The 27,204-nt window shown below is 43.5% G+C and overlaps 2 protein-coding genes across 10 annotated transcripts in view; one reads left to right on the top strand and one right to left on the bottom strand.

Moving 5' to 3' along the window:
• The window catches only part of HDHD2 (haloacid dehalogenase like hydrolase domain containing 2), a 69,512-nt gene that overhangs the window by 30,025 nt on the left and 12,283 nt on the right, over positions 1–27,204 (top strand). For 3 of the 5 annotated variants that reach the window (XM_015069984.3, XM_015069986.3, XM_053205557.1), the window contains exons 6-7: positions 642–705; positions 4,503–5,572. In XM_015069984.3, the coding sequence (XP_014925470.1) occupies positions 642–705; positions 4,503–4,606 (168 nt within the window). In that variant the 3' untranslated portion in view covers positions 4,607–5,572. Of the gene's footprint in view, positions 1–641; positions 706–4,502; positions 10,782–17,221; positions 17,313–23,136; positions 23,339–23,860; positions 26,723–27,204 lie in introns of those variants that run through there. The other 2 variants (XR_008291432.1, XR_008291431.1) reach the window with 1 other exon arrangement.
• The window catches only part of KATNAL2 (katanin catalytic subunit A1 like 2), a 67,656-nt gene continuing 52,269 nt past the window's right edge, over positions 11,818–27,204 (bottom strand). For all 5 annotated transcript variants that reach the window (XM_015069988.3, XM_053205552.1, XM_015069990.3 and 2 more), the window contains 3 exons: positions 13,635–13,797; positions 12,704–12,806; positions 11,818–12,184 (listed from right to left, as the gene is read on the bottom strand). In XM_015069988.3, coding sequence (XP_014925474.1) covers positions 12,045–12,184; positions 12,704–12,806; positions 13,635–13,797 — 406 coding nt within the window. In that variant the 3' untranslated portion in view covers positions 11,818–12,044. The remainder of the gene's footprint in view (positions 12,185–12,703; positions 12,807–13,634; positions 13,798–27,204) is intronic.

Raw genomic sequence — 27,204 nt, 5'->3', positions numbered from 1 at the left:
GGGAGGGCCAGCTGGAAAGTAAGGATAGTGTGCTACTTGGGCAGCAGAAAAGCTGACTTCTGAACCTAGTCCATTCACTATCTGCAGGTGGATCATTTACCTTCAAGGCTGCCAAATGGATAGAATGCTTTCTCCTATGATCTGTTTTAAGAGGAGACAGATGTCCATGTGGAAAACATGAACTGTGTGGGGTGCCTGTGTGGCTCAGGTGGTTAAACATCTGACTCTTGATTTTAGGTCAGGTCATCATCTCACAGCTCATGGGATCGAGCCCCACGTTGGGCTTTGGGCTGACAGCGTGGAGCTTGCTTGGGATTCTCTCTCTGCCTCTCTCTCTCTCCCCCTTTCCCGCTCATGCTTTCTCACTCTCAAAAAAGATAAAAAAGAAAAGAAAATATGAACTATAGATGTGCTGTTTGTGTTTGGTCACTAGAATTACTGCTGTATTCTGTTGTACATTTTCCACCTCTGTAACACTTCCCTTGGTTCCATGTGGATTGCCCCCTTTTCCTCTCTTGTATTTTAAGGAAAAAAATGCTCATGGTTGGCCATCCCAGCCTAATCCATCAGCCAATTGGTAGGGTTTTGTTGTCGAGCTCACTGAAGACAGTGAACTAAATGCTTTCTTTATGCTTTTCTAGGATTGCAGGGATGACGTTGGTGGGGCTCAGAATGTCGGCATGCTGGGTATCTTAGTAAAAACTGGTATGTATCCTCTACATAAGCCTTCTCTAAAACAGATGGTAAAATACACTTGCTTAAAGAACAGTCTTTGCAGAAATGAGAAAGTCCACGGGGCACTGTAATTGTCTTTCTGTCACAAAGCAAAAATAAAACGGACTCTGGGTCTCAGGGGAAAAAGACAGTGTGGGAGGGCCCATGCTGCACAAAATTAAGAAGATCAGAGAGAGTTGAGAGGTCATTTTGCAACTTACCCAGAGGTAACTATCGTGCTGGTTGACAGTTAGCATTTATATGATTTTCTGGATATACAAATCACCACATTGGAACGGACCAGAGACCACTGATGGTGATGCTCTATGAAAGTATCTTTTTTTAATTTTTTTTTTATCGGTGTCAGCTAGAAGATGATAAAGTTGGTTTCCTGAGGAACAGGTGAGCCGAGGGATCTGATACTTTGTGTTAATGTTTGCATTTTTAAAAAATTACACAAAAAGTTTTTATCTTTCACTTACCGTCTTAGGAACTATTTTTCCTGTACCAAAATTAGAAATACTGTTTGTGGTCCCTCAAAGTAAATTTAAGGAAAAGCAGACCTTAACGGGGAGGACTCGGCTGACACAGAATTATGACTACAGTGGTCCCACTCAGTGTCCTGGGTCCTGGCCTCAGCCTGCCCTGACGAGCCATGCAGGTGCATCTGCCGGGTGTCATATTTAACAAAAGAGCTGCAACTCAGAAATTTTTTAGAAAAAGTACATTTCCTCCTGACTGACATTTATTCAAGGAAATGTGGCTACAGAAAAGCTATTTTAAATTTAAAAATAGAAGCAAGAAAACCTAGCTGCAGCACCCAAGGAACAAGAAGCATTTGGCAGGGCCCCACGTGAACAAAGAGCACAGGCTGTGCCAGGGCTCCGGAGGGAGGCATTGGAGCCTGGCAGAGGGTGACACCGGTCACTCCAGAATTCACATCTCTCAGTCAAAATGATCAGCACCGTTCCGGGAACATTACTGCCCTTTGATGTAAGCAGAACAGAGGAGGTATCAAGGTCAGGTCCAGAAGAGTCCTCACTCTCGTGATCCCTCCCTACATCTTAATTTCCAAATTCCTGCCATTCACTGTTTTATTTTCTGGTCACTGAGGAAATCTTCAGGTAACTATTTTTGCTCTTGTGTATTAGTCCCGTGAACATTTTCTTTCTTTAGGTCACGTAATTAAGGATTTACACGAAGTGTCAAAACCGTCCCACACCAGTGTCTCATAGGCCCTGCTCCCCCTTCCCCTGGCTGGCCTCTGCAGCTTGTCCCTTCTTTTCTGACTGCCAGTTGGTTGTGACCAGCCTATCACAGAGGCACCCAGTTAGTCTTAGAGAAGCCAGCAGCGTAACATAATCAGATTGAAAATGTATAACCAGTAAAGCAGCTATGTCCAGTGCAGGGAAACGGGCCTGTCTGCGCTGTTCATCTCTGGCCAGAAAAAATCCCAGGTGAGCCCACTGTTGTAAAAGCAGACAAAACAGCTGGCTCCCTTGATAAACTTGAAATCCATGCATGTGAACAACCAGTAGGCCTCCCGGTGTTGAAAATTATCCTAAAGATTTTAACCTCTTCGATTAGAAGGGCTTCTTGTGGATAGTCTTGAGCAGTTTTGTTTCTCAGTGAGTAGCACACGGTAGACGCTCAGGATACGTTTGCCCAGCGGTTTGTTAGTAAAGGTCTGTGGCTGGTCCTGCACAAAATTGATTTGTTTAGCATGTAAAACAATCACCTAGAAAGGACAGGGCCAGTCTTTTTCTAATATCATCAAAATGGCTTCCTGTATTCTCCCTCCATTCATCATTTATCCACCCAGGAGAGCACCGAGTGCCACAGTGAATGCGGCAGTCTTGAGTGACATGGCCAGCTTCACGCCCTCGGCCCACATTATTGAGCACGTGTTGTATGCCAGACACAACTTGAGGTGCTGGAACTCTCACACCTGTGTAAGCCACTGTGTCCATTTGTACTTTGTAGACACCCCACTTGCAGGGCCAGACTGCAGAAGCATTCTGCGAGCCCTTATCTCCATGGTTGAGAAACTTGACTTTCACATATTTGCCCTTAGCCTCTGGATCCAGGAAGTAGGTGGTATGAGCAGTAGTCAGTCATTGACTCATGGATGAGACCAAGTAGAAACATGGCAAGAGTTTATACTTCATGGAACTTAAGCTTGAGAAAAAACTAGCAGCAGAATTTTCTGTGTGGCCCATGCTGTGAACAGGTGCCTTGAGGACACTAAGGTGAGTGAGGGAGATCTTCATTACCTCTGTACATTTGATGCTGGCTCTGTTCTGTAAGAATTCACAGTAAGACAAGGCAGGAAGCGTCTTCACCGTGCAGAGGTGCAGAACAAGGGATCTTTTGGCTTTGTGTTTGCTGGGCAAAGCCTCTTGAAGAGATAGTTGTAGAAAACGGTGGGTCTGTTGTTAGGGGAGCTGGATTTATGGAAAATTGCCCAGAAGGTGCCGAAGGATGAATGGCAGAGATCACAGAAAAAGGGATGAGAGAACAAAGAGAAGGGGGACGTGTGGAGGCAACAAGGCAGCCTGTGTGGCTACAGGACACTTGGCCTTGTCTCCAGGGCCTCAGCTGAAGCAGTGTTCTGCATTTCCTTCCTTCCTTCCTTCTCATTTTTAAGGAAAAAAAAATGTGGCATGCTCACCACGTGCTGGTTACTGTGCTCAGTGCTGGGAATGAACTCACTGGGGAATGTAACACACATGGCCCCTGCTGTCAGAGAACTCTGTCTTAGGAGTGATACAGACATTAAACAGATAAATGTATAATTCAACTTGTAAATATTGTGGAGGCAAGGAACAGGGTGCGGAGAGAGAACAACAAGGAGGAGGTCTAACTGGAATGGGAATATGGAGTTTGACCTGAAGCATCAGGGAGACAGCCAGGTGAGAAGAGTGCTCCAAGCAGAGGGGATGGCAGCTGTGAAGGTCCTCAGAGAGCCAGGTCCAGTCTAGGACTGCAGTCTTGTGAAAGCAGCACATGCTAAGGTCAGAGGGATGCTGGGGCCGTATGACAAAGGGCCTGGTGGGCATCAGTAGGGATTTGGGTTCTTCCTGAAGGGCATTTGGGACCCATTAAGGGTGTTTAAAGAGGGACCGTGCATCATCTGGTTGACATTTGTAAAAGCTCTGTGACCACTGTGTGGAAGGTTCCTCTCCGTGTAAGGCTGTTCAGTTGTGTGTCCTGCATTCCAGAGCCGGAGGGACGGGGAGACACAGGCAGTGTACCTGCCCCGCGGTGCCCTGCTGGGCAGACCATCCGGCCTGGCCCAGGCCTGTGCATATCTGTCACTTTCCATCCCCACCCCTGGGCATTCATTTGTCAGGCTCACAGGGTCCCTGTGTGGCAGGAGCACAGGCCATTTCCAGTTATCCTCAGGAGCTGACAGGGCCTCTGCTCTGTGGTGTCCTGGCTTCCAGTGAAAAGCATTGATTCCACCATCATTCCTTTCTTTAGAGCTAGTGGGGAAGAAAATGATTTTACCAGCTGTGGAGATCTGAAGGAAACCTTAGCCGCCAGGTGACCCAGGCCCTTTGAGTGTCCATTGTGAAAGACCAGAGTCCTGGGAAAATGTTGGATGTGATATTTCTTTGAATCGCCTCATTGCGTCTGACGTTTCAGTAGGAGATGCTTTGGGAGACGTGGAGCCCGATTCTCTAGCACTTGCCAGCGTGGTCCGTGGCCGCCCAGATGCTCATGGGATGTGATTAACATGGCCTCCTAACAGTAGCCTTTGCTCACTGGCTTTACTTTCATTTCAGGGAAATATCGAGCAGCAGATGAAGAAAAAATTAATCCACCTCCTTACTTAACTTGTGAGAGCTTCCCTCATGCTGTGGACCACATCCTGCAGCATCTACTGTGATCCTTTATGTGAATCAGAAGCAACTCTGGAATGAATCCCTCCCCAACTCCGCGCCCGCATAGATAGACATGGACCAACCCTCCTCTATTGTGCATTAATTAGAAAGAAAGGTATTGAATTGCAGCCAGCCACTGAGCCTTGCTTATCCCTTTTGTTTTATTTTGTAAAAGAAGATGAGACCCAGAGAAAGGGAAAGCTGAGATTTTATGTCATTCCTTTTAAAATATTCATCAGGCTAGGCAGGGCTGGGAGGGGGACTCTCCTGCAGGGAGTCGTGTTCTCTGCTGTCTCCTCACTGGCACATTGGGAGGGGGGAGTGTTCAGATTGTGAATAAAAGTGAATGGCATTTTTTAAATTATAAAATAATGTGTCAAAAAGTGTGTCGGGCTATAGTTTTAACATTGAGCGTAGCTGCGAAATTCATCAGAAGTGCCAAGTGGAGTACAAGTCAGAAGAAGCAAAATAAATTGTCCTTTAGCCCAAGTGATCAAGTGAATTTGCTTTAACGGATGTTGAAAACTAGATTATCTCCTGTATTATTCCCAGCACGGGTGACTTCTTTTTCTCTTCATTAGCCAGAGATGACTAATTTAAATTTAGAACCTGATTTTAATTTAAAATAATATTTCCATTAATAACCTATTCATTGCAGATACCTATTATACTGTGTAACAGTTGTTTTGGAAATTTTATGTAAAATTAAAACTATCAGTATTTTACAGATGTTTTAATTAGACATTGTTATTAACAGGAACAGTGCAGAAACTAAAATCAAGCCTTTAATGTCTTATAGACCATGCATTTTTGAAGTTAGTGTCCACCAGGGTCCTATTAACTGTACATTTGCAAGATTTCATTATTTTTGCCTCTGACACTATGGGAAAAATCTTTTAGAAGCTGTTGGGACAGATTCAAGCTTTTATGTACTTGGTTACTACAGCTGTAAAATGAAATCTCGTCTTGTAGCATGGATTATTCTTTTCATGTTAAGCCCACCAAAATGAAGGGGACTAAGTAGGTAATGATTTTCCTAGTGCATTTGCATACTGTGATAATCCTGGGCCTTTGCAATTGTTTTACAGGGCTCTTGGGCATTGAATTATTAGCATGTAATTGTACATCATTGTGGTGTTCACCTTATTGAAGCACACACTGATGTTAATGAGTTTCGGGCTTTGATGCTTGTTTAGAGATCAGCTTGGTCTTGGATGGGAGGGAGCAAAGCTAAATAAATGGCAGCTCCCTCTCCTTTCGGTGGTTTGGCGATCACTCTATTCTTGTTTCTGCAGATGCCCCGACCTAGTACTTAAACGTCCTAGAGTGCAAAGCATGTGTGCTGAACCTGCCGCCCCAGATCGGAGGCGTGAGTGGAATGGCCAGGAGCAGAGGTTCGGGGGCCTAGCCAGCAGTTAACGAGCTGGGTCCGTGGGCAAGTCACCTAGACTTGTCTGTGAAGTGGAGACAGTGCCAGCACCCACCACTTAGGCTTGTTGTGGGGGTGAAACACCTGACCGGTGTATCAAGTAGAATCGGACAGATGCTGAGTGCTGTGTGGTTTCGGCGCTGACGATGACGCAGGTGTAGCAGGACTGTCCACACCGGGTAATCTGGTAAGGGTTGATAGAATTCACCTCTACAGTTGGTTCAATGGGGAAAGTCTTCCTGAGGATTCAAAAAGAGCGAGACATTCTATTCCGTCTAAACCACACGCGCAGAGGCACAGAGAGAGCCGCTCAGCAGCAGGTAGAGTGTGCTGCCCGGTACCTGGGGGATGTGCTGTATTCAACCTCGGCCTGTTACCTGGGTCCCTGGGTGAGTGATTCGTTGACCCAGGCACCATCGAGTGTTTGCTGGTTGCTACGTGCTAAGTGCCGTGCTAGGAAATAATCACGTGTATAAGACAAGGATTTTGCCCTGAGGAAACTTCCTCGTGGAGGAGCTAGGGAGAACATACAAGACCTTGTTCGGACTCCAGTGGCCCTCCTCTCTGATGTCCGCCTGACTGCAGGTGGAATGAGGCATTCCCTCCTCCTTGCCCTCATACCACTTGTTAGATTATATGTTGGTCCTCACATGTCCCTTCTGCCCACCAGACAGGACTGGGTCTCATTCTTTATTGTATCTCCTGCAACACAGGCACTCAGATGGTTACGGAACCAGTACAAACCAGCTGTAAATATTATAGGAATTTAATGTTGGAACATATAGCTATGAGTAGAGAGGAGAAAATAAGTCTCATTTTAGACTCATTGCCTATAAGGGAGGTCCCCTCAGACACTTGGAAATAGTGGATCTGATGCTCTGGAGACAGACTAGAGCTAAAGCAAAGAAGTAGACGTCACTGATGGGTCAGGCATCAAACAGAATGACAGGAATGGATAAGGCCATGTGAGCATAAGGCCCCCAGCCAAGAGAAATGGCTTCCTTCTTCCATTCTAGTTTGGCCCTATAGGCCATTGAAATCTTTGTTTGATGTTTTATTTATTTAACAAACATTATATAGGGTTTGTTGGCTGACCTGTCCATAGGGAGGTTCGTGAGGATAAATAAAAATCTTATTTTAGACCTGGGTTACTGTAAACATTCCCAGCACAGCGGGGTGGTCTGCCTTGGAGGAGATGTAATAACTGAAGTATCTAAAAGACCTCTTTTTCCAGCCATCCCGTTTAAAGAGCTACCCCATGGTATATGACCTCAGAGACAGTGTTTGCCTCGGCTTTACTGTAATCCTCTCCTAGGCCCATTTGGGGACTGGAAAGGGTAGTAGAGAACACCCACTGTCAGGGGAGGAGTACTAAGCTTCTGCTGTCAGCCAGGTGCATGCCGGGTGTGGAAGAGGGCAGAGCAGTCTGGTGGTGGACATGGACAGCTGCCCCACTACCTCTCTCTGTACCTCCAGAATCAGCTGGTCTCACCGTAGCTCTTCCTGCTCACCATTGTACATCTGTCCGAGCCACCAAGCACCTGTAGCCCTGGATGTCAGGAATGCCCTTGGAAGGATAGTGCCATCACCTCACCCTTAACCCCACATTCAAAAATTGTTGTACCGCGTTAGACCCGAAAGTCACCACACCTTACACGGGTTGTGTTCATTTAGTTTGCACTCAGTGGTTGTTCGCGTAGCATGGAACTGAAATCCTTGGACACTTACAGTAAAGAATTTTTAAAACTGCACTCATCTATTTCACTGAAATACCCTGCCTTAAACAGCAGAATCCCTTTTTCATATTGGCAGTTGCTTGCATAAACCCATGTTTGCATTATCAGTTTCCTTTGACTTGTCATAAAAACTCTTCTTCAGCATAAACACATAGGACCTTTGCTGACCTTCTGTTATGTCAGCCATCAAGGCCTAGTACCCCAAAGCATGCTCTCTTTAAGGGACAACCAGAGCAAGCACGAGAGCACCAGAAATCATTTATCGTTTACATTATGTGTTAAAATCAAACAATTTTAAATACCTTTTGTCAGTGCTTACCTTCATGTCCTACACATCTCAACTTCTCTTTGGTTAATGTGCCTGAGGAAACCAAATTATTAAATGCCAACTGTGGATAAAGTACAAAGGAAGACAGAGTAGAATGTAGCTCCCAATTCCTAAGATGCATGTCTTCTAGTTGGGGAACGGAAGCATATAAAAATATATTGAACTGTCCCAAGGGCTGTGACAAGTTCAAGATATTTTGTAGAAGTCCTCTCATAGAAGAGGTCATGTGCAGTGAGCTGAGTGCCTTGGGACAGTAATCACAGCTTCTAGCCTGTAAAGCAGATACAGTGCTCATTTTAAAGAACATTTTGTTCATTCAGTAACAGTGAAAAAAGTACCACAACCATGGGGCTAATACAATAAAACCTACACACCTACTTAATACAATAGATCTATGGCTAAGTGATGAAGAAGAGGAGGGAGGGAGTAATTTTAGATAAGTAGAGCCCATCTGGGAAGGCTTCTGATGGTGACCCGAATGAAATGTGGAGACAAGCCGTGAATTCTAAAGGTAGATAGTTAACCTTAGTTGCTGACATCTGAAGATCAGGGGATCTCAAATGCAGATCGATGACCACTGGTTTTCCTAGGAAGATTGGAAGACGTGGCAATGTTGGGTTATCTTCCACCAAGCTTACTTTACCCATATGTTACTGTGTTCTGAGTTCCTATAGGCATTGTGACTTCTGCATTGGGAGAAAATACCACATGTCGGATTAAGTTAAATTTTCCTCCCAGGCCAGGCTCCTATATCCTTATAAACTTGGATACACTTCTAATCTACTTTTTAAATAATGAGAGACTCTAAACATAAATTAGTCGTATGTCTTAGTCGGTCTCTCTATCTCAGAGCCCCACTAAAAATGAAAGTTAAGGGATAAGGAAGGTATAAACTCACAAGGACAGCCCACAAGAAGAGATACCAGTGGATGAGAGGGTATAGTAATTTGAAGGATGGAAAATAGATGGGCTGCTGATAACTAAAATCAGTGCAAAGAAAGACAATCAAAAGTCATCCTGTAGAACCTCAAAGATCCAAGGGTTGGAGACACTAGGTAGAGAGGAGATGAGGTATGAGGGTTGAGAAGCAAGGAATTAGTTTGAAACTGGTAAACAAAGTGATTGGAGCCCCAGGAAAGCCTCACCACTCTGAGCATCCAGATGAGCACCCCAGCCACGCCAGGAGAATGGAAGTTTATCTCTGGAAGGGTGGACCCAGGAAAGTTAAGGCCTTAAGGATAGTGGGCTGGGCGTGAGGGTGAGCCAGGGTGAGCGACAGGGGACCAGGTACATCTCTGCTTATTCTATAATGGTTCCCTGGTTCTTTTCCCCTTACAACTCTAGGACCAGAGCATATGTGGATGGAATCAAAAGTTGATCTGCTATGTGGCCATTTGGAAACAAATACTGATAGGTATCTGACAAGATCAGACAGATAAGAGCATGTGTTGCAAAAAATCAAAATAAATACTTCAAAAATGAAGCAAACGATAAAACAAGGCAGTTACTAATTCCCAAAAGACAAAACTCCACAAAAAAGGAAATGTAATTTTGATTCACTAGTTGGGCCTGCATGAACAGTATACAGTTCTCCTAGGAGTACTGATCACTGAGTTAACCTAAAATTATTACTATTTGGTGATGGTAGGGAAAGACATGTATTGGTAGGGACAGAGCGGGGTGATGAAAGAGCTACCTTTCACTTCCTCCAAAGCAAGAAGTCGTTAGATAGCATATGAAACTGATAAAGCCACTGAAATAAAAGCGTGACCTGAAAACACACATGCATGATTATTTACAGACCAACTTTCCAAGGAAAAGAGGAGAGGAGGATTGAATACGATGGAGGTATTAATAAGCATGAACATGGAGATGGAGGAAGGATGTAGAGGTGTGTCAAGTACATGGTCCGCTGTTGTGGGGGGTGGTTGTGTGTATTTCCTGCGACGGATGACAAAATCACACTTCCCCTGAATGGAGTAAGGGAGGAGCAGGGAGCTAAAAGGGGCCAAACATTGTCACAAAGCATGCTGTCCACGGGGCGTCTCCTCTGCCCCCTTTACCTGTTCACTCTTAAGTCCACAAACCCAAACCTATCTACTTCCCAACCATGACAAATCAGCAACAACACTTGAGGTCCCAACCAGTTGTGATTTTAGGAGATCAGAAAGGATGGCAGTGGCCACAAGCGAATGGACTAACAGCTGTAAGAAATGTCAGCTGACAGCCCGACAAGGAAGACAACCCGAAGCGTGGAAAGCAGATGCTGGAAATTCAGCAGTACAGCAGTCTGAGGCCATTTAGTTGAAAGACTTCTACATCTGGGGTATCACTAGTGTTGCATCGTGTAAGACCTTCACGATCATTAAGAAGTTTAAGTTTCACATATACTAAGATAGATCTTTTTGCTTATTTTTGATTCGTTATATATGGTATGTCTTCAGTTTGACTATATTTTCCATGAAATGACATTGTAAAAGGCATTTGAGAATATTCTGCCCAAAATAATCAGTACCCCCCCCCCCCAAATGCTTGGTTTTTGTTTCAAATTAGGGTAAAGTCCTTTGGAATATTTAGCTATCCAAATGTCCCTTTTCCTGGAAGTTTTTCTTCAAAGGAGGAGTCTGCCTTGCAGGGATGAAGAAAATGAGGCAAGGAGGGGAAACGGAGGAAGGTGACTACCATAGGTAAGTTCTGGTTGGCAAGAGGGGTGGCGCCATGTCAGTGGCAGCCATCACGAGTTGGAAGTAGATGCCTCAGATCGTGAGATTCTGAGGGAGATGCTTCCAACCGTTTACAACCCCGTAAGGAGATGTGGAGAAGTCCAAGGGCAGGGGAGACTCAGGACGACTCCTCTAGAATCTTGGGTTCCCCATCCTAAGCTTTGGGTCCACTGAGGATCTGTGGCAATGGAAAGAGAAGGGCAGAGTACGTGGGATGTGAAATGTGATGAGTGCAAAGATGTTAGTTATCAGGCGCCAGAACTCAGAACACTCAGACTGGGTAGCTGGTGGTGTCGGTGTGCAGTCACCCCTGCTATTAGCCTTAGGCTCAAGTGGCTCCCGTCCTAAAGTGGATCAGCAGCTTCTGTGGGTGGGAACTCGTCTGGTAGGGGGTTTGCTGCTGAAAAAACCGGTTGGGGTTGGGCATCTGGATGGTTCAGTTGGCTGAGTGTACGACTCTTGATTTCTGTTCGGGTCGTGATCTCATGGTTCGTGAGCTCGAGCCCCATGTTGGGCTCGGGCCTGAGCACAGAGCCTGCTTGGGATTCTCTTTCTCCCTCTCTCTCTCTCTCTCTCTTTCCCTCTCTTGTTCTCTCTCTCCCTCTTTGCACCTCCCCTACACACCGTGTTTGTGTGCGCATTCTCTCTCTCTATATATATCTCTCTCTCTCTGTCTCTCTCTCAAAATAAATAAGCATTAAAAAAAATACTCGTTGGGGTCAGAGGAAGAACAGAGGAGATTCAGGATGTTGTCAGAGGAAACAGACTGGACATTTCCTTTCCTGCACCCATTCTTAACCACCCTTGAGCCCATCTGCTGGTCAGATGGTCCGTCAAGCTTAGCTTCTAATTGGCTCCCCAGCTCAGAGCCACTCTGTACGTTCCAACACAACTTCCCAAGCTGCATCTTTGTCTTCAAAATGAAAATACCAATTCGCAAACAAGGAACACTAAGAAATTGTACAGAGTCCATCTGTGAGAAAAGTCTCCACTGCGTGACTAATAGCAAATACACCTGTAATTGAAATCTCCAACATACTGCTGGCATCAGTCATGAAAAATTGACAAAAATATATCCTAGTCCCAAAATAGTACGGTTGTTCAAACTAATTTGGTCTTCAAGGATAACTTTTTCTATTCCAATCATTATGTTCTTCTCCCACTTACACTAATAAATCAGGAAGCCTCTTTGGTTGTCTTTGTGGCCGGGTCGGGATAAATGTGATTTCATACGGACTCGAACTCACTTTGCCAGGCTGAGTATCTCTGAGTCAGATTCTTTGCTGAAGGCTTGGTGTGAGCTAGCACATCTAAGAAGTCGGCAGTGGTCACTGTATCCAGCTGGATTCCAGGTAAATTGCTGCTCTCTAGATAAAAACACAGCAGTAACAGTACAGCGTATGACCTTAAGGTGATCAGTGCTCTTGAGATGCTAATAGACCTTTTTTCAAGACAATGCATAATGCAGCACGCCTAATGGTTACTGCAGCAAAAGGCAAACCTAAAGAGAGCTGGGGAAGAAATTCTTTAGTGTGCGACTCGGCTCCTGCAGCCCAGAGAAAAAATATGACTTAAATGTATCACTATCAAAGTAGTGTTTAATAGTTATATAGTGCTGCAGATGGATCCAGCCCAGCATCATAGTTTGCCAGAGAAATAAAAGCCCCAGCCCTAAGGAGTTTATTATCTCAATCTTGGGCAAAGTTGATCCAAAAGAACACCAGAGGAGAAACGAGTTGAGTACATGGAGGGCAATTTGACCAAAGAATGTTTGCAGGTGCCAAGAACCACCGAGAACAGTAGCAAGGCTCCATCTGCTGGTGAAAGCTGGATTTTTTAAAACAATTTCTTCTCCCAGATCACCTTTGCTGTGATCCCAATCGTACCTGACTGGTGATTTTCAAGGGCACTGAAGATCTTCCTCACAGGCCGCATGGCTGCTTCTCTGCAGACAAGCTTAATGTCTGAGCCCGAGTAGCCCTCAGTCTCCTGAAATAGCCGCAAACCAGCCATGGGTCAGCAGGCAGAACACTGGTGGCGATTACATTCAATAGGCAAGACCCGGTATCGGAGCCCCTGTTTGGAATCTGTTTTCTGTCCCCCACGAACATACACAGAGATGCCCAGATCTATAAAGCCTGGAGGGAGAGAAGCTGCTTATATGTCTGGGTAACCTGGGAAATGGGGCAGTTAACTTCCTAACACCATCCACTGCGTGCTCGAAGATGCCGGACTAGCCTGCCCATGATAACCTCATGGGCCCTTGTGCTCAAATCCAAGCATGATCAAACTTGGTAGATGCTTTTGTTCTGGTAAATAAGATCATACCTGCCTTTGAGGAATCTGAGAACATCATGTTCAAGTGTCCACTCAGGAGGCAGTGATACCAGTGACAGTGGGAGTAGCAGACATGTACCCCCATTTCCATTTGTAAAAGTTTTCTGTTTCATCAGCACAGTAATCCTTTGCGGCATATTGGTTACCCATTTTTCAGAAGAAGAAACCGGCTTAGAGAGTAAGTGGTTTCCCTGAGGCCACATAGCTAATAAGGGGCAGGATCAGGAGTTGACCATTGATTCTTGGAGTTGAAACCCTATGCTGTTCCCACGACATCACACTGTTTCTCTTTGCTTGAATGTTTCCAAGGGACAGAGAGCTTACTCTCATGAACAAGAGGTCCATTGCATTTCTGGGGCAGCGTGGGTCTTTTCTAAGTGACTCAAGGAATATGCCCCAAACAGCTCACAAGAAGACCCTGCCCAGAAGATTCGTGTGGCGGCTGCTTGGCCTGCAGATGCTCCCTCCAGGGCAGCTTACCTGGCTCAGCACGCCGTACTCCAGCTCTGTGCGCAGCTCCAGGGCTCTGCTCCTGCTCACAGGGGGCAGCCAGTGGTGGATCATGGCCTGCCTGGCCTCCCGGCTGGGGAGATCAACCAGAATCCTCTTCTCCAGGCGGCGTAACATGGCACAGTCCAGCTCCCTGAGATCACGTGGGAAACAGAGGGACCAGTTGGAGCAGTCAACTCACTTTATTTATTTATTTATTTATTTATTTATTTATTTATTTTTTAGAGAGAGAGTGCATGTGACTAGGGGAGAGGGGCAGAGGGAGAGAGAGAGAGAGAGAGAGAGAGAGAGAGAGAATCCCAAACAGGCCCCACACTCAGCATGAAACCCTACGAGGGGCTCAGTCCCATTGACTCTGGGATCATGACCTGAGCTGAAATCAAGACTTGGACGCGTAACCGACTGAGCCACCCAGGCGCCCCTCAACTCACTTCTTAAGTGACAACTATATTGTGAGAACAATGTAGCATTGTAGGAAGCAATTCCGCATTTTAACTGTTACTCTACATCTATACCTGAATGGATCGGACAATTATTCATGTCGTTTGGGCTAAAGAATTGGTTAAAAAAAAAAAGAAAATACAACCCTGAAATACCTCATGTAAAGGAGATAATTTTAGGTGGGGGAAAAAATCCAGCTAACAGCTGAACTTGAATATTCCCATTGTAGTTGTACCATGAATTATTCAGTCTGACCCTGCCAGTGAGTTATTATTCCTGACAATAACTTGGGCACTCTGGGAAGTACATTAATTCTTCCCAAACTCTCCTACATTCTGGAGCGAATGACTGTCTCACTTCATTGCTCCACTGAACTCAAAGAGCGTCCTTCCAGGATGCTCAACGCAAATGTGGCCCTTTGAGTCCTTCACGCCTGCTCCTCCCAAAACACTGTCAGGCCAGGTTTATGTGATTTTGTATCTGCAGGCCATTTCCCTAAATTTCTTTTTGTTTTGATTTTTTTTTTTAAGTTTATTTATTTATTTGGAGAAAGAGAGAATCCCAAGCAGTCTCTGCACTATTAGCACAGGGCCCAACGTGGGGCTTGATCTCATGAACCATGAGATCACGGCCTGAGCCAAAATCAAAAGTCAGATGCCCAACCAACAGTCACGCAGGTGCCCCACCCTAAACTTCTTAATATAAAATTTCCAAACAAATAGAAAAGTGGAATAAAACAACGGGTATCCATATACCTTCCATCTTGATTCAACATTTAACATTTTGCCATATCTGCTTCATATCTATCCAGCCAAGTTATTTCAAAGTAGATTACATCATGATCCCCATCCCTAAATGCTTTAGCATGCATTTTCCCCAATAAGGACATTTTTTTTTACACAGCTATACCATTATGACACCCAACAGAATTAACACATTACATAATATGTCTAGTGCTCATTCCATATTCAGATCTCTCCAGTGATCCCCAAAATATCTTCTAGAGCTTTTCCAACCAAAATCCAGTCAAGAATTATGCATTACATTTGGTTATCTCCCTTAAATCTCCTCTAATCTAATCCAGTCTTCTTGCCCTTGCTTTGGACCTTGCCTTGACCACGGTGAGGCTAGTTGTAGAATATCCCACATTCTGGACTCTGCTGATATTTTCCTCATCATAGAGTGTAACTGGTTGTCTGTTCCTTGTCTTCTAAGACGGAATTTAGGTCTAAAAGCTTAATTAGAATCAGGGTAATGATTTTGGGCTAGTGTATTTCACAGTTGTTATGTGTTCATATTCATTACATTGGGATCCACATGTTTGTCGTGGTGTGGTGTTTAATTACTGGGATCACCTCGTGACCATAGACAGCTCCATTGTAAACATCTCTTCACAAGTAGTAAGAATTCTACGAATAATACTTTGGCACCAGGTGAATACCATTTTCCCTATCCCCTTTCAACTAGTGGCCTTAGCATCTGCTAATGATCTTTCAATTGGTTATTTCACGAGAGTGGTGCAAAACAGTGATTAAAAATTTTTTTCATTCCAAATGTATTATTTGGCACTATTATGTAAAACTGAGCTTTCCCTCATTAATTGGGGCTCTCTGGTTACCTTGAATTACCATTCCTATTAACACATCATTTTGAGTGTGAATTTGTGAACTCTTTATATGTTAACATTTCAGGTTCCTAGAATTGAGGGAAACATCTATTTGATTTCCTAGGTATAAAAATTAGGAAATGCCTGCACGTTGGTCTGGTTTATCCATTAATAGAGAGTAACAGTGAAAGCATCATCACCAGATATTTCTCATTCATAAAAACACAGAATTTCCAGTGCATCTTCGTGTTCTTCTTACCTTCATTGTGAATCTCTGCCCTTTTAAATTGAAAAATGAAAATACCCTTTCAGGGAGCATATGTGAATCCTAACTTGGGGGGTGACCAGATTTCTTTAAAGATTCTGTCTTGCCTCTACCTGTTATTCCTCCAGTCCTGAGCTGAGAATCTATAGTCCGGGAGTGCTTTACCAGCAGTAACAATTACCTATTTTTTTTTGTATTTGCTTTGTTCTTTATCAGCCTCACTCTGTTGAAATTCATTTTACGTCAGAAACTTAGCCCCTCTCCCCCCCCCCCCCCAACCCCCAGCCATTCCCCCTCTAAAGGCCAACATTTCTGTTTAAGGCACAGGGTCAAGGAAACTTTGAAAACTCTAGGAAATTGTTTTTTTGCATTTGAGATATTAATATAGGTTGTTGCTTCAGTCGTACTTACTAAGCGGTGGGCACTGGGTTCAGCATTGTACAGATACTAACTCTTTAGACTCTCACACAACCCTATGAGGTAGGTACTATTTTTTTTTTTTAATTTTTTAACGTTTATTTACTTTTGAGAGAGAGAGACAAAGAGACAAAGTGTGAGCAGGGGAGGGGCAGAGAGAGGAGAAGACACAGAATGCAAAGCAGGCTCTGAGCGTCAGAGGGCTCTGACTCGGGGCTCCAACCCACAAACCGCAAGATCATGACCTTGAGCTGAAATCAGACACTTAACCGACTGAGCCACCCAGGCGCCCGGTAGGTACTATTTTTATATCCGTTTTAAGATGAGAAGACTGAGGCACAGAGATTGAGTAGCTTGCTTGAGGTCAGAAAGCTAGTGAATGGTAGCAGTGGATTTGGACCCAAACAGTGAGACTCCAGAGCCTGTACCTAAGGGACTTGTCTGATGCCAGTATAGTAACAGCAAGTCGACTGCCAGCTCATGTCACGGTGAGATTTCAGAACCTTGGGAACAGAGAGAGGAGTATAAAAGTTTCCAGGGAGAAAAAAACAGGTCCCATATACAGGATCAGTAATAAGACTTCTCATCAGCAATGTGAGATACTAAAGGAAAATAGAGTAACTAACTAGAATTTAAATAAAAATTTGGAAAAAAATTAAAAAGTGTTTCTAAAAAAAATAGAGCAATGCCTTCAAACTTCTGAGGAAAAATACTTTCCAATGTAGTTTATATATTGATCAAACAATTAAGTTAGAGGATAGAATAAAGATGTTTTCAACACTAAGAGTGTTTAAAAGCCTATTTACCTTCCATTGCACCCTTTATCAGGAAAGTGCTGGAAGACCAAAGGGAGAGGGTAAACCAAACCAAAGGGCTACGTGGGATTCAAGAAACAGAAGGAAGTCTCCAGGATGATGAGGTGAGGTCCCAGGGTCTCCTGATCTACTGGGTACAGAGGATCATCAGGGCAGTGTGGTGTTGGCAAGAAGGTTCTGGCAGACATGTCTCCAAGAAGATGAAATTGATAGGAGAGCTGGCATGTTTGAATGAATCCACGGTGGATTCAGACAGCAGAGTGTGGTGGCTGAATCGGAGCAGGTGAAGTGCATTGGAAAGGAAAGGAAAGGAGGGAGGGAGGGATAATTTAATAGGGTGAAACCATGAAATTCACATTTTAGGAATTCAGTTCAGCAACACTGACCATTGGACAAGTAAGTGTATTGTTGCTGCTATGTCTCCAATACACAGAAATTAGTAAGGCAGACTCCCTACTTATATGTAACTGAAGGCAATACAAGGGAGGTTCTGGCCGTGGAGTGCAGGAATGTTGGTCCTGTAAACTTCAAAGATAAACCTGGGACTTGAGATCAGACTAAAACCCAACAAGGAACAGAGACTACACTGAAGGAAATTACAGGGCTGGGGGTGATAAGCAGTTGCCATATTTCTCTCAAGGCCTTTACTTGGACCAGCTGCCCCTTCTGCAAAGGCAGGGACTGCAGAAGGAAGGTTCTTTTGTAGGGGTACCTTCTCCTGGGTCTCCCCGTCCCATCCTGAGTGACTTCTGATTGAAAGGAAGACCAGAGCCCCAGAATGCCTTAGGAGAATGGAGTCACGCAGGAGGCGGGAAAACAATACCTCACTATAGATGTCTGTATTGATCAGCTAATGCCCTAAAGCAAGAGATTTACCTCAAAACTACTTGTGGGCACAAAATAAGTGCAACTCTCTGACAGCCAGGTCTGATGAATGCACTTTTAATGACATCAATAATAATATAATCATACAAGGGAGGAAACAAAGGACAAATGGAATGTACCCAGGAATTATTCTTTCTGCCAATATATTTATATGGAGAAATTTAACGTGTGGCAAGCAGAAAACACTCCCTTCAGCTCTTATATTTTGATTTTTGACTAGTTATTCTGTTCTCATGCCTCCTTTACTTGGATTATCTGGTATTTTCATCACCTCAGAAGGCCAAAGCAAACTGCGAGAGTGACGCGAGACACAGCAAATCCTCACAGGCCTCAGACCCTGGCTGCTGGACTTCTGCTCACCGGCCTCCTAGACAGTTACCTGGGCTCCAAGGCCTTGCACCTGAGCACCCCAGCTTCTGTGCCAAACCTTCAGGGCCTTTCCCCGGCTCTTTGCTTTTTTTCTCCCCTGTTAAACCGTGTGGTTCCTGGGACAGAGATAATTCCAAATTTTACAGAATTTGGAAACAGCCTGGTTCTTTTTCGCTCGTTCAGTAGTTAAAACATACGAAGTTCAAACTATCTCAGCATGGTAGGAGGAAAGGAACCTTCAGTTCTGTAAGCAGTCTTTGCAGAACGTCCATGACCGACATGGAGTGATCATGGCGGCCCGAAGGGCAGGGTAAGGATGCAGTATTCTGTAGTGGAGAATGGGGAGCCAGTGCATAAAGCACTAAAAGTTACTTTGCCTCCCTCCCAGAACCCCACATAAGCTGACTTGTATCTACATTTCCCACTTGGGCCAAACTGGGCTGTTTGCTGTTGTCTGAATCCACCTTTTGCCATCCTACCTGAGCTGCTGCTCAAGCTATTTTCTTCCACTTTGCCTACCAAGAGCCAAGTCATTTTTACAAGCCCAGTTCAAGTGTGCTCCATTCCATAAAGGCTTTTGCTTTTCTTTTAAATTTCTGTTATCAGGGGTGCCTGGGTGGCTCAGTTGGTTAAGCGTCTGACTTCAGCTCAGGTCATGATCTCATGGTTTGCGAGTTTGAGCCCCTCATCGGCCTCTGTGCTGACCGCTCAGAGCCTGGAGCCTGCTTCGGATTCTGTGTCTCCCTCTCTCTCTGCCCCTCCCCCACTCACACTCTGTCTCTCTCTCTCAAAAATGAATAAATGTTAATTTTCTGTTATCAGAAATTGCCTCTTCCCTATACAATTCTATTTTACTTATTGTTTGTACCATTCACATAGTACTGCTATATCGCCGTCTCATTATTTGTGTTTATATCTCATTCATTGTCCCATTAGCCAACTTCCAGAGTCCAACGATCATGGACCATATTTCTTGAATTCCCCATCCATCCATCATGCCGAATACACAAACTACATGCTCAATAAATACTATTTGGATGAATGCATGAACTCTTGGTGCAGGGCTACCGGCTTCATGTAAAATGATCTGCTTCCTTAAAGCCCAGCATTTATTCATGAAGGTCTATATGCTTTGTTGAAAATTAGCATTGCATAGTCATTTGTTCTAATTAATAGAGAAAATCAACATCAACTGGAGCAATGGGAATAAAATTTTCTAGTTTCATCTCCGGTGAAAATAAGGGAAACAATGATTTTGGGGGATGATTCATCCAACTCACTTGGCTGGGCAATGCTTTTGAAGATGAACTGAAAGATGTAGTCTCCATGTGGGGCCTCTTATCTCCAGAGACTCCGCTGCTCATTCTCAGGACTGAGCTCACAAGCCTGACACAAGAGGATCCAGCGGTAGAGTCTAGAGCAATTGTTTCAGTTTATGCGCTACTGACATTTGGGTTAAGAGCATCATTTCTTTATAATAAAGAATGAAAAGTATTCCTAATTACCACAATAACCAATGAAGAAGATATATTCCCATTACTCTTGCCAACAAATATATTATCAATAATTGGGGGGGGGGGGAATGGGAAGATTCTGTTTCCAACAAAGTGAAAAACTCTAGATATCCAGAAATCTCTTGTTATAAAGCCCCATTAAAAATGATGAGTTAGAGGCGCATGGGTGGCTCAGTCAGTTGGGCGTCTGACTTCAGCTCAGGTCATGATCTCACGGTTCCTGAGTTCAAGCCCCACATCGGGCTCCGCGTTGAAAGCTCAGAGCCTGGAGCCTGCTTCGGATTCTGTGTCTTCCTCTCTCTCTCTGTTCCTCCCCTGCTTGTACCCTGTCTCTCTCTTCTCTCTCTCTCTCTCTCTTTCTCTCTCTGTCAAAAATAAATAAACATTTAAAAAAATTTCTTTTAAATGATGAATTATAGGAAACACCTTCTGAATACACAATGAATGAGCCCATAAGGAAGCAAGGCCAAATTCTTGAGGACCAAAAATGAAGAGGAAGCTGAAAATCAACACTGAGCAGTTGAAGTTGAAGCTGTGGCTTACTTGAGGTATTTGCCTCTTAGTTACAAAAAGGTTTAGATTTGAAAGTTTACATGTGGGATAACACAGAAGGCCTTGGTCCCATTCAAGATGGGAGGTGGAATCAAGGCCCATCACATAAAACAACGAGGGCACATCCTCTATGAAAGGGTGGGTTAGAAAAACATGCCCACTACTAAGGAAGGAACAGGAAATCTGCACATGAGGGTAGGAAGAAGTCTGCCTTCATAATTCAGAACTACAGACCTACCCTCGCTGGCGTGATCAAAGAAACCCAAAGCTGAGGAATTAGCTTCAAGTGGTCGAAAGCTTGACACAGTCAAATACAAATTTTCTCTGGAAGGGCACATGGAAGACCCACAGATTGAGTCTGCTTCGTTCGATGTAAGGTCACCATCCAATAGAATTAGACCCTACTGATCTGGAGCATAAAATAGATGTGTTTGAGATGTATGAAAAGATAAAAGGGAATCAACGAGAAGAGACTTTCACTTCTGGCCAAGATGGAATAGCCCATCCTCGTACAACCAAAAATCTCTGGATATGATACAGCAGACAAACACTGGGAAACACTGAAAGGTGGAAAGAGGGAGGACAGGCTAGGCACTTCAGGACTTGAGGGATCACGTGGCAGTGGCTTCTCTGGGTTTTCTTTTTGCTTCTCGTATATCCCCGATGGGGTACTGGAGACGCCTGGGCCCCAACACTGCTAACATGCACAGACAAAAGGCCATTTTCTTTTTCCAAGGGACCGTGAATAGGAGGTCTGTTAGGGCAGAAAACCTTTTTGATAATACCTGCCCTACTGCAGCCAAACACCAAAGAAAAAACTGCTCTCCCACCTAAGTGTGTCTGTGGGGCTGATCTGGGAACTGAGTCATGGTGGGAAGAGCATGGCTCAACAGGCTGATGCCATATTAAAACCCTCAAGAGAAAAGAAAAATCAAATAAATTATGGCCCACCCATACGGTGGAATTCTGTATGGGATTGGGTAGATTTTCAAAGTGGTCCACAATCTATGATGTGAAAGAAAAAAGAAAAACAGGCCATCTAACAAAATAATATGCATCCATAGGATGATCACATTTTTAATTTTGTGTATGTGCGTATATCCTATACACACAGAAGACTCTGGAAAGATATCTTTCCAAGGTACAGTTACAGGGAACTATTCACTCAAGCAATACTGAGGCATATAAAATATTTTATGAATTTGTATTACTTTTCTGCATAGCCCAAAACAGTAAAACTATTTCCTCCTTTGGGAAAAAAAAAATTCCCACAGAAAGCTACACAGGCAATAAATGATAACAAATAACCAAACCATTTTCACCAGATGGGTATATACAAAGATGATAATACTTGTGTCACAGTGGTAAAATTATGAGTACTTTTTCCCTAGCACTTACATTTCCTATAAAACAGTTATATTTTATAATTTGTAAAATTTGGTTTAAAAAAATTTTTTTAATGTTCATTCATTTTGGAGAGACAGAGTGCAAAAGAGACAGACGGAGTGCAAGCAGGGGAGGGGCAGAGAGAGGGAGACACAGAGTCCGAAGCAGGCTCCAGGCTCTGAGCTGCCAGCACAGAGCCCGATGCAGGGCTCAAACTCATGAGCCGTGAGATCATGACCTGAGCTGAAGTCGGAGGCTTAACCAACTGAGTAATTTATAACATTTGGTTTTAAAACCTATATTTCAGGTGCGCCTGGGTGACTCAGTAAGTTAAACGCCCAACTCTTGGTTTTGGCTCAGGTCATGATCTCACAGTTCATGAGATTGAGCCCCGCGTCAGGCTCTGCGCTGACAGCGTGGAGCCTGCTTGTGATTCTCTCTGTCCTTCTCTCTCTGCTCCTCCCTGGCTCACATGTGCGTACTCGTTCTCAAAATAAACTAAAAAATATATATAGTTCATGTGTCAGCCTGTGCCATTAAGAAGAAAAAGTAATGCCCAATAGGCCAGGTTGAAAAAGATTTGTGTCTGATGGAACCAAGCAAACTAAGGAAGGTGTGAATGGGACAAGGGCAAGGTTACTGCTAGCAATCTCCTGCTCAGTCAGTCCCATGCCTTCCCCATTGCACCTACCAAATCCTGCACCACACACTTCTTTCCTGCTTGTGTTGGAATCACTCATCAACCTCATGTGGAGGATCATGGACTTACTATTATTGCAGGGGATAGTGATATTATGTATGGACAGAAGCAATTTCAAGCAAAACAATTTGACCACTGGTAGACACAAAAATACAATGAAAGATGAAAAGCCTGCAAGCGTGACTGAATGCAGTTACGACGGAGGATGCAATCATCAGATCAGAGTGAGTTCAGGCAAACCACTGTTTCCCAGAGCATTCTCAAATGGAACACTGGCCTTGTAAGATGCTCCTTGAGGAAAGGACTCTTGGATCATATACGTGTGGAAAGTCCTGCTTTCTCATAGCTACTTTTGGAGAGTCACAACACCCAATGACATCTTAAAGACACTGAGTAGTCCTGTTGTGGGGGAAACCAGTTGAACGGTCTGTAATTCAGTATCTCTTGAAATTATTAGATCACTAGATTCCATTTTTTTGGGGTGGGGGGGGGGGTGGGGGGGATAATGCTGACCTGTGGCAGACCAGTCTCAGAGAAATGTTGATCCAGAGGGTAATGATAGTGAAGGCATGAGACTTTCCCCTGGAGCCTATGAAATGCGTGAAGATACTGTGGAAGGAACTGAGGTTCTGTATGCTGAGCTCTTCAATCACATGCACACACTTTAAAGAAATATCATGCCAGAGAGGAGGCAGTTCATACAGGAAGAAATCAGTTTACATAGGTAAGTTCTTGCACATCCCCAGTGCAATAATCTCTTGGATCTTATGCTTTCCTCTGAATATTAGGATTTGGGTTTGTTTGTTTTTAATCCAAAATTTGGTCATACCCAGTGTTTGATTTTTTAAGAGGGATAATGAATTTTCTAGCCCTTCTGCAATGGTAAAGAAGAGATGAGTTTCATCATACCTCACACATAAAATTTTCACACCTTAGTTGTACAAATATCATCAAGTTAACTAGACATCTTAAGATAGCATTTGCCTTAATGGCCCTGTTCAGTATTTTGTTTCCCTCTGGACTCTTCAGTCTGAGTTTGTGAATACCTAACAACTGAGGCGGGTCAAATTAGCACCAATTGTGCTCACTAAATATTTCTTACGTGGCTGTTATTTTAATGATAATATTACAAATGCAACATTTGTTATTCTTCTCAATGCTTATTCACGTTGCTTATTCACTCATTGGCTTAGTGACACAGATGTACTATTATTTCTTGCTTCCTTCTTGTCCTATGAGAGTATAGATGAGCGAAGGTGCTCCTCGGAGAAGAAGCACTGAATAAAAGATGGGGCACGCCATCTCACTGCGGAGAAGGGAGAAAATGACGAACCCTTTGGAACAGAATGTACTCCTCTAGGGAAAATGATAAGTTAGCGAGTAGTAAACAGTAGCCTCGTTCCCTGAAAGATGCTACAGATGAGCATTACCACTAACCAACCATAAAGAATTTCTTCTGGGATTTTAAGATTGGGTTTTTATATAGTTTGGTATGATTTAGTTATTTCCCCCAGAAGGACAGTGTGCTTTAATCAGACAATTTTATTCCCTCATGGAAGACCCTAAAGCCAAGATAAAGGTCTGTCCCAAAGCCTTGATAAAAATGCAGTATTTCCTCATAAACGGACCTGGGCAATATGTAGCAAGGGACTTAAAAATCATCCTTATCCTTTTACACAGTAATCCTAATTCCAGAAATCTGCCCTAAGGAAATAACCAAATTTTGGTCAAAGATTTTGATTCAAGGAAGTTCATTTCAGTGTTATTTATAATAGAGAAAAAGTTGGGAGCATCATATATGTTCAATAGGAAAGGAATGATTAACTAAATTGTGGTATATTCACATGTGGGAATTTTGGACAGCCATTACAAAATCCAATTTTCAAGAATTATTTAATGACTTTGGAAATGTTCTCACTCTAATGTTAAGTAATGAAAGCAGGACACTAGTGGGAATACAAAATGTACAACCTCTATGGAGGGAAATTTGGCAATCTCTACTATAATTTCATGCACATTAACCCTTTGACCCAGCAATTCTATTTCCAGGAACCTATCCCAAAGATATACTGGCAAATACACAAAGTGGTATATGTGCACCATTACTCACTGTAACATTATTCATAATAGCAAGAATAGGAATAACCCGAATGCCCATCGTCAGGTGATTGGGGTAGATTATCAGAGGTACAAAATGGAACATACACAGCTATAAAGGGAATAAGGAAGAACTTTATGTTCAGAATATTTGGTTAAGAAAAAAAAATCAAGATACAGACCAATTTATACAATATGCCACCTTTTGTGTGTGTAAACCAAATTCACTTATTTTATGGTGTTAGAAAGAACAAACAAAAAACCTTATGAGTTCACCTGTGGGGCATGTGACAGTTGGTCTCTATATAATGCCTGTCACTTACTTCTGTTGAGTGAGTCTCAACCAGGGATAGTTTTGCCCCCCAGGGAACATTTGGCAATGTCTGAAGACAAATTTGGGCTGTTACAATGGGGAGTCATGCTACCGGCATCTAGTGAGGAAACCCCAGGGGTGCTGGGGGCCTCATACAATGCACAGGGCGGCGCCCTCAGCCAACAGTTATGTCAGTAACTGGTCCAAAATGTCAATAGCGCTGACGTTGAGACATCCCAAATTAGCACTTCCATCCTGGGCCACGTGTGTACCATTTTCCTCATCAAAATGTTGCTGTCCTGAGAGTATGGGTATTATTACAGAGAAACTCTGTTACACACACAAATACAAAATAGATCTATCTACACATTAGGATTAGGTGAATATTAATTGTATTAATGTTAAGAACTGTGATTTTCCCAATTAGAGAAAAGCTATGGCTATAAAATCAAATAATTTCACTAAAACTCTTGTAGTCTCACATTTGAATGAGCGATGCTGGTATGGATTCATTATTTGCCCCTTTTTAAACCTGTGTATTTCCCTAGTTCTGCCCAGTCAAAAGGCCAAGAAGCAATGATAACCCAGTTAGCAAGGAGCACCCCTAATTGTGAGGTTTCAGTCTCTAAATATTATTTTTCCCATTAAAGGATATGATGAGCACAATTCAGAAAATTTAGACATATTACAGGACAGTCTCCCTGGCAGCAATCAAGGCAGTGATAACTAAGGGAAAAAAGGCGGGGGGGGGGTGGTGGTGAGGGGGAGTCTGTTCTAGATTAAAGGAGACTTATGAGAACAACCAATTACAAAACGCAAACCTTGTTTGGATACCAGTTCAGCAAATCAATTCTAAAAAGACATTTTGGAACAATATGGGAAATCTGAATATAAACTGGGTATTTGATGATATGGAAGAATCACTGTTAATTTTGTTGGGTATGATAATGGCATTGTACAGTAATATAAGAAAATGTCCTTTTTTATTTTTACTCTTTCAATGTTTATTTTGAGAGGGGGGAGAGAGAGAGAGAGAGAGAGAGCGCGCACATGAATAGGGGAGGGACAGAGACAGAGAGGGAGAATCCCAAGCAGGCTCTGCACTGTCAATGCAGAGCCTGATGTGGGGCTTGAACTCACAAACCGTGAGATCACAACCTGAGCCGATAATCAAGAGTCAGATACTTAACTGACTGAGCCACTCAGACGTGCCGAAAATGTCCTTTTCAAAAAGATGTATAGTAAAATATATTTGTGAGAAGTAACATGACAATCTGGAATATACTTTAAAACATTGCAGCAAAATGAGGGAGGGGGAAAGAATAGATTATATCAATCAGGCAAGATGTTAGTTACTGAAACTGGGAAATGGTGCTTTTTCCTCTTCTTTAGTGTCTGTTTGGAGTTTTTCATACTAAAAAGTTTTTTAGAGCCCAGCATTGCTCAAGGACAGATCCAAAAGAACGTATCTTTTTTAATTAAAAAAATTTTTAATGTTTATTTATTTTTGAGAGAGACAGAGTGAGCAGGAGAGAGGTAGAGAGACAGAGGGAAACACAGAACGTGAAGCGGGCTCTAGGCTCCAAGCTGTCAGCACAGCCCAATGCGGCACTGGAACTTGGGAAGGGCGAGATCATGACCTGAGCCGAAGTGTGACCCTTAACTGATGGAGCCCGCCAGGCACCCCTGGATCCGAAGGTATGTTGTAATGATGCAAGCAAAGCCCAAAAGCATGTGTGTATTTGCCATTTGCCATAATGAGGGGCAATTCTTTTGGAAAAGCCCCTCTAAGCTTCTTTAATTTTTTATTGTCTTTTTTTTTTTTTCTTCTCAGACCATTTTATGTGGGGTTTACCGAAAATGATCACCTCAGGGGACTTGTGGCAGCACAGAAACTTCCTCAACAAAACCCTAGGTGTTCACTGGCAGTAGAAGTTTCTCTATCCCTCTAGAAAACGTGTAGGTCTCCCCGGGGGGCACAGACGGTCCCGGAGTCATGCACGAAGCTTCAGTTTCCACACACCCTCCCCAGCTGACTCCCACAGTCACCCCGGGACAAGAGGAATGTGGTTATGACCAACCCCACTGCAAACAGCTGAAGCAACAGAGGTCCTTTCTCGGAGGCATTTCGCAATCGTTTATTTGAATGATAGTTCTCTGTTTGGACTCCACTGTAATAT

The sequence above is a fragment of the Acinonyx jubatus genome, chromosome D3 (genome assembly GCF_027475565.1).
Source record: "Acinonyx jubatus isolate Ajub_Pintada_27869175 chromosome D3, VMU_Ajub_asm_v1.0, whole genome shotgun sequence".
Classification (NCBI taxonomy): Eukaryota; Metazoa; Chordata; class Mammalia; order Carnivora; family Felidae; genus Acinonyx; species Acinonyx jubatus.
The sequence above is the reverse complement of the archived record's forward strand: the minus strand, read 5'-3'. Positions and strand labels throughout refer to the sequence as shown.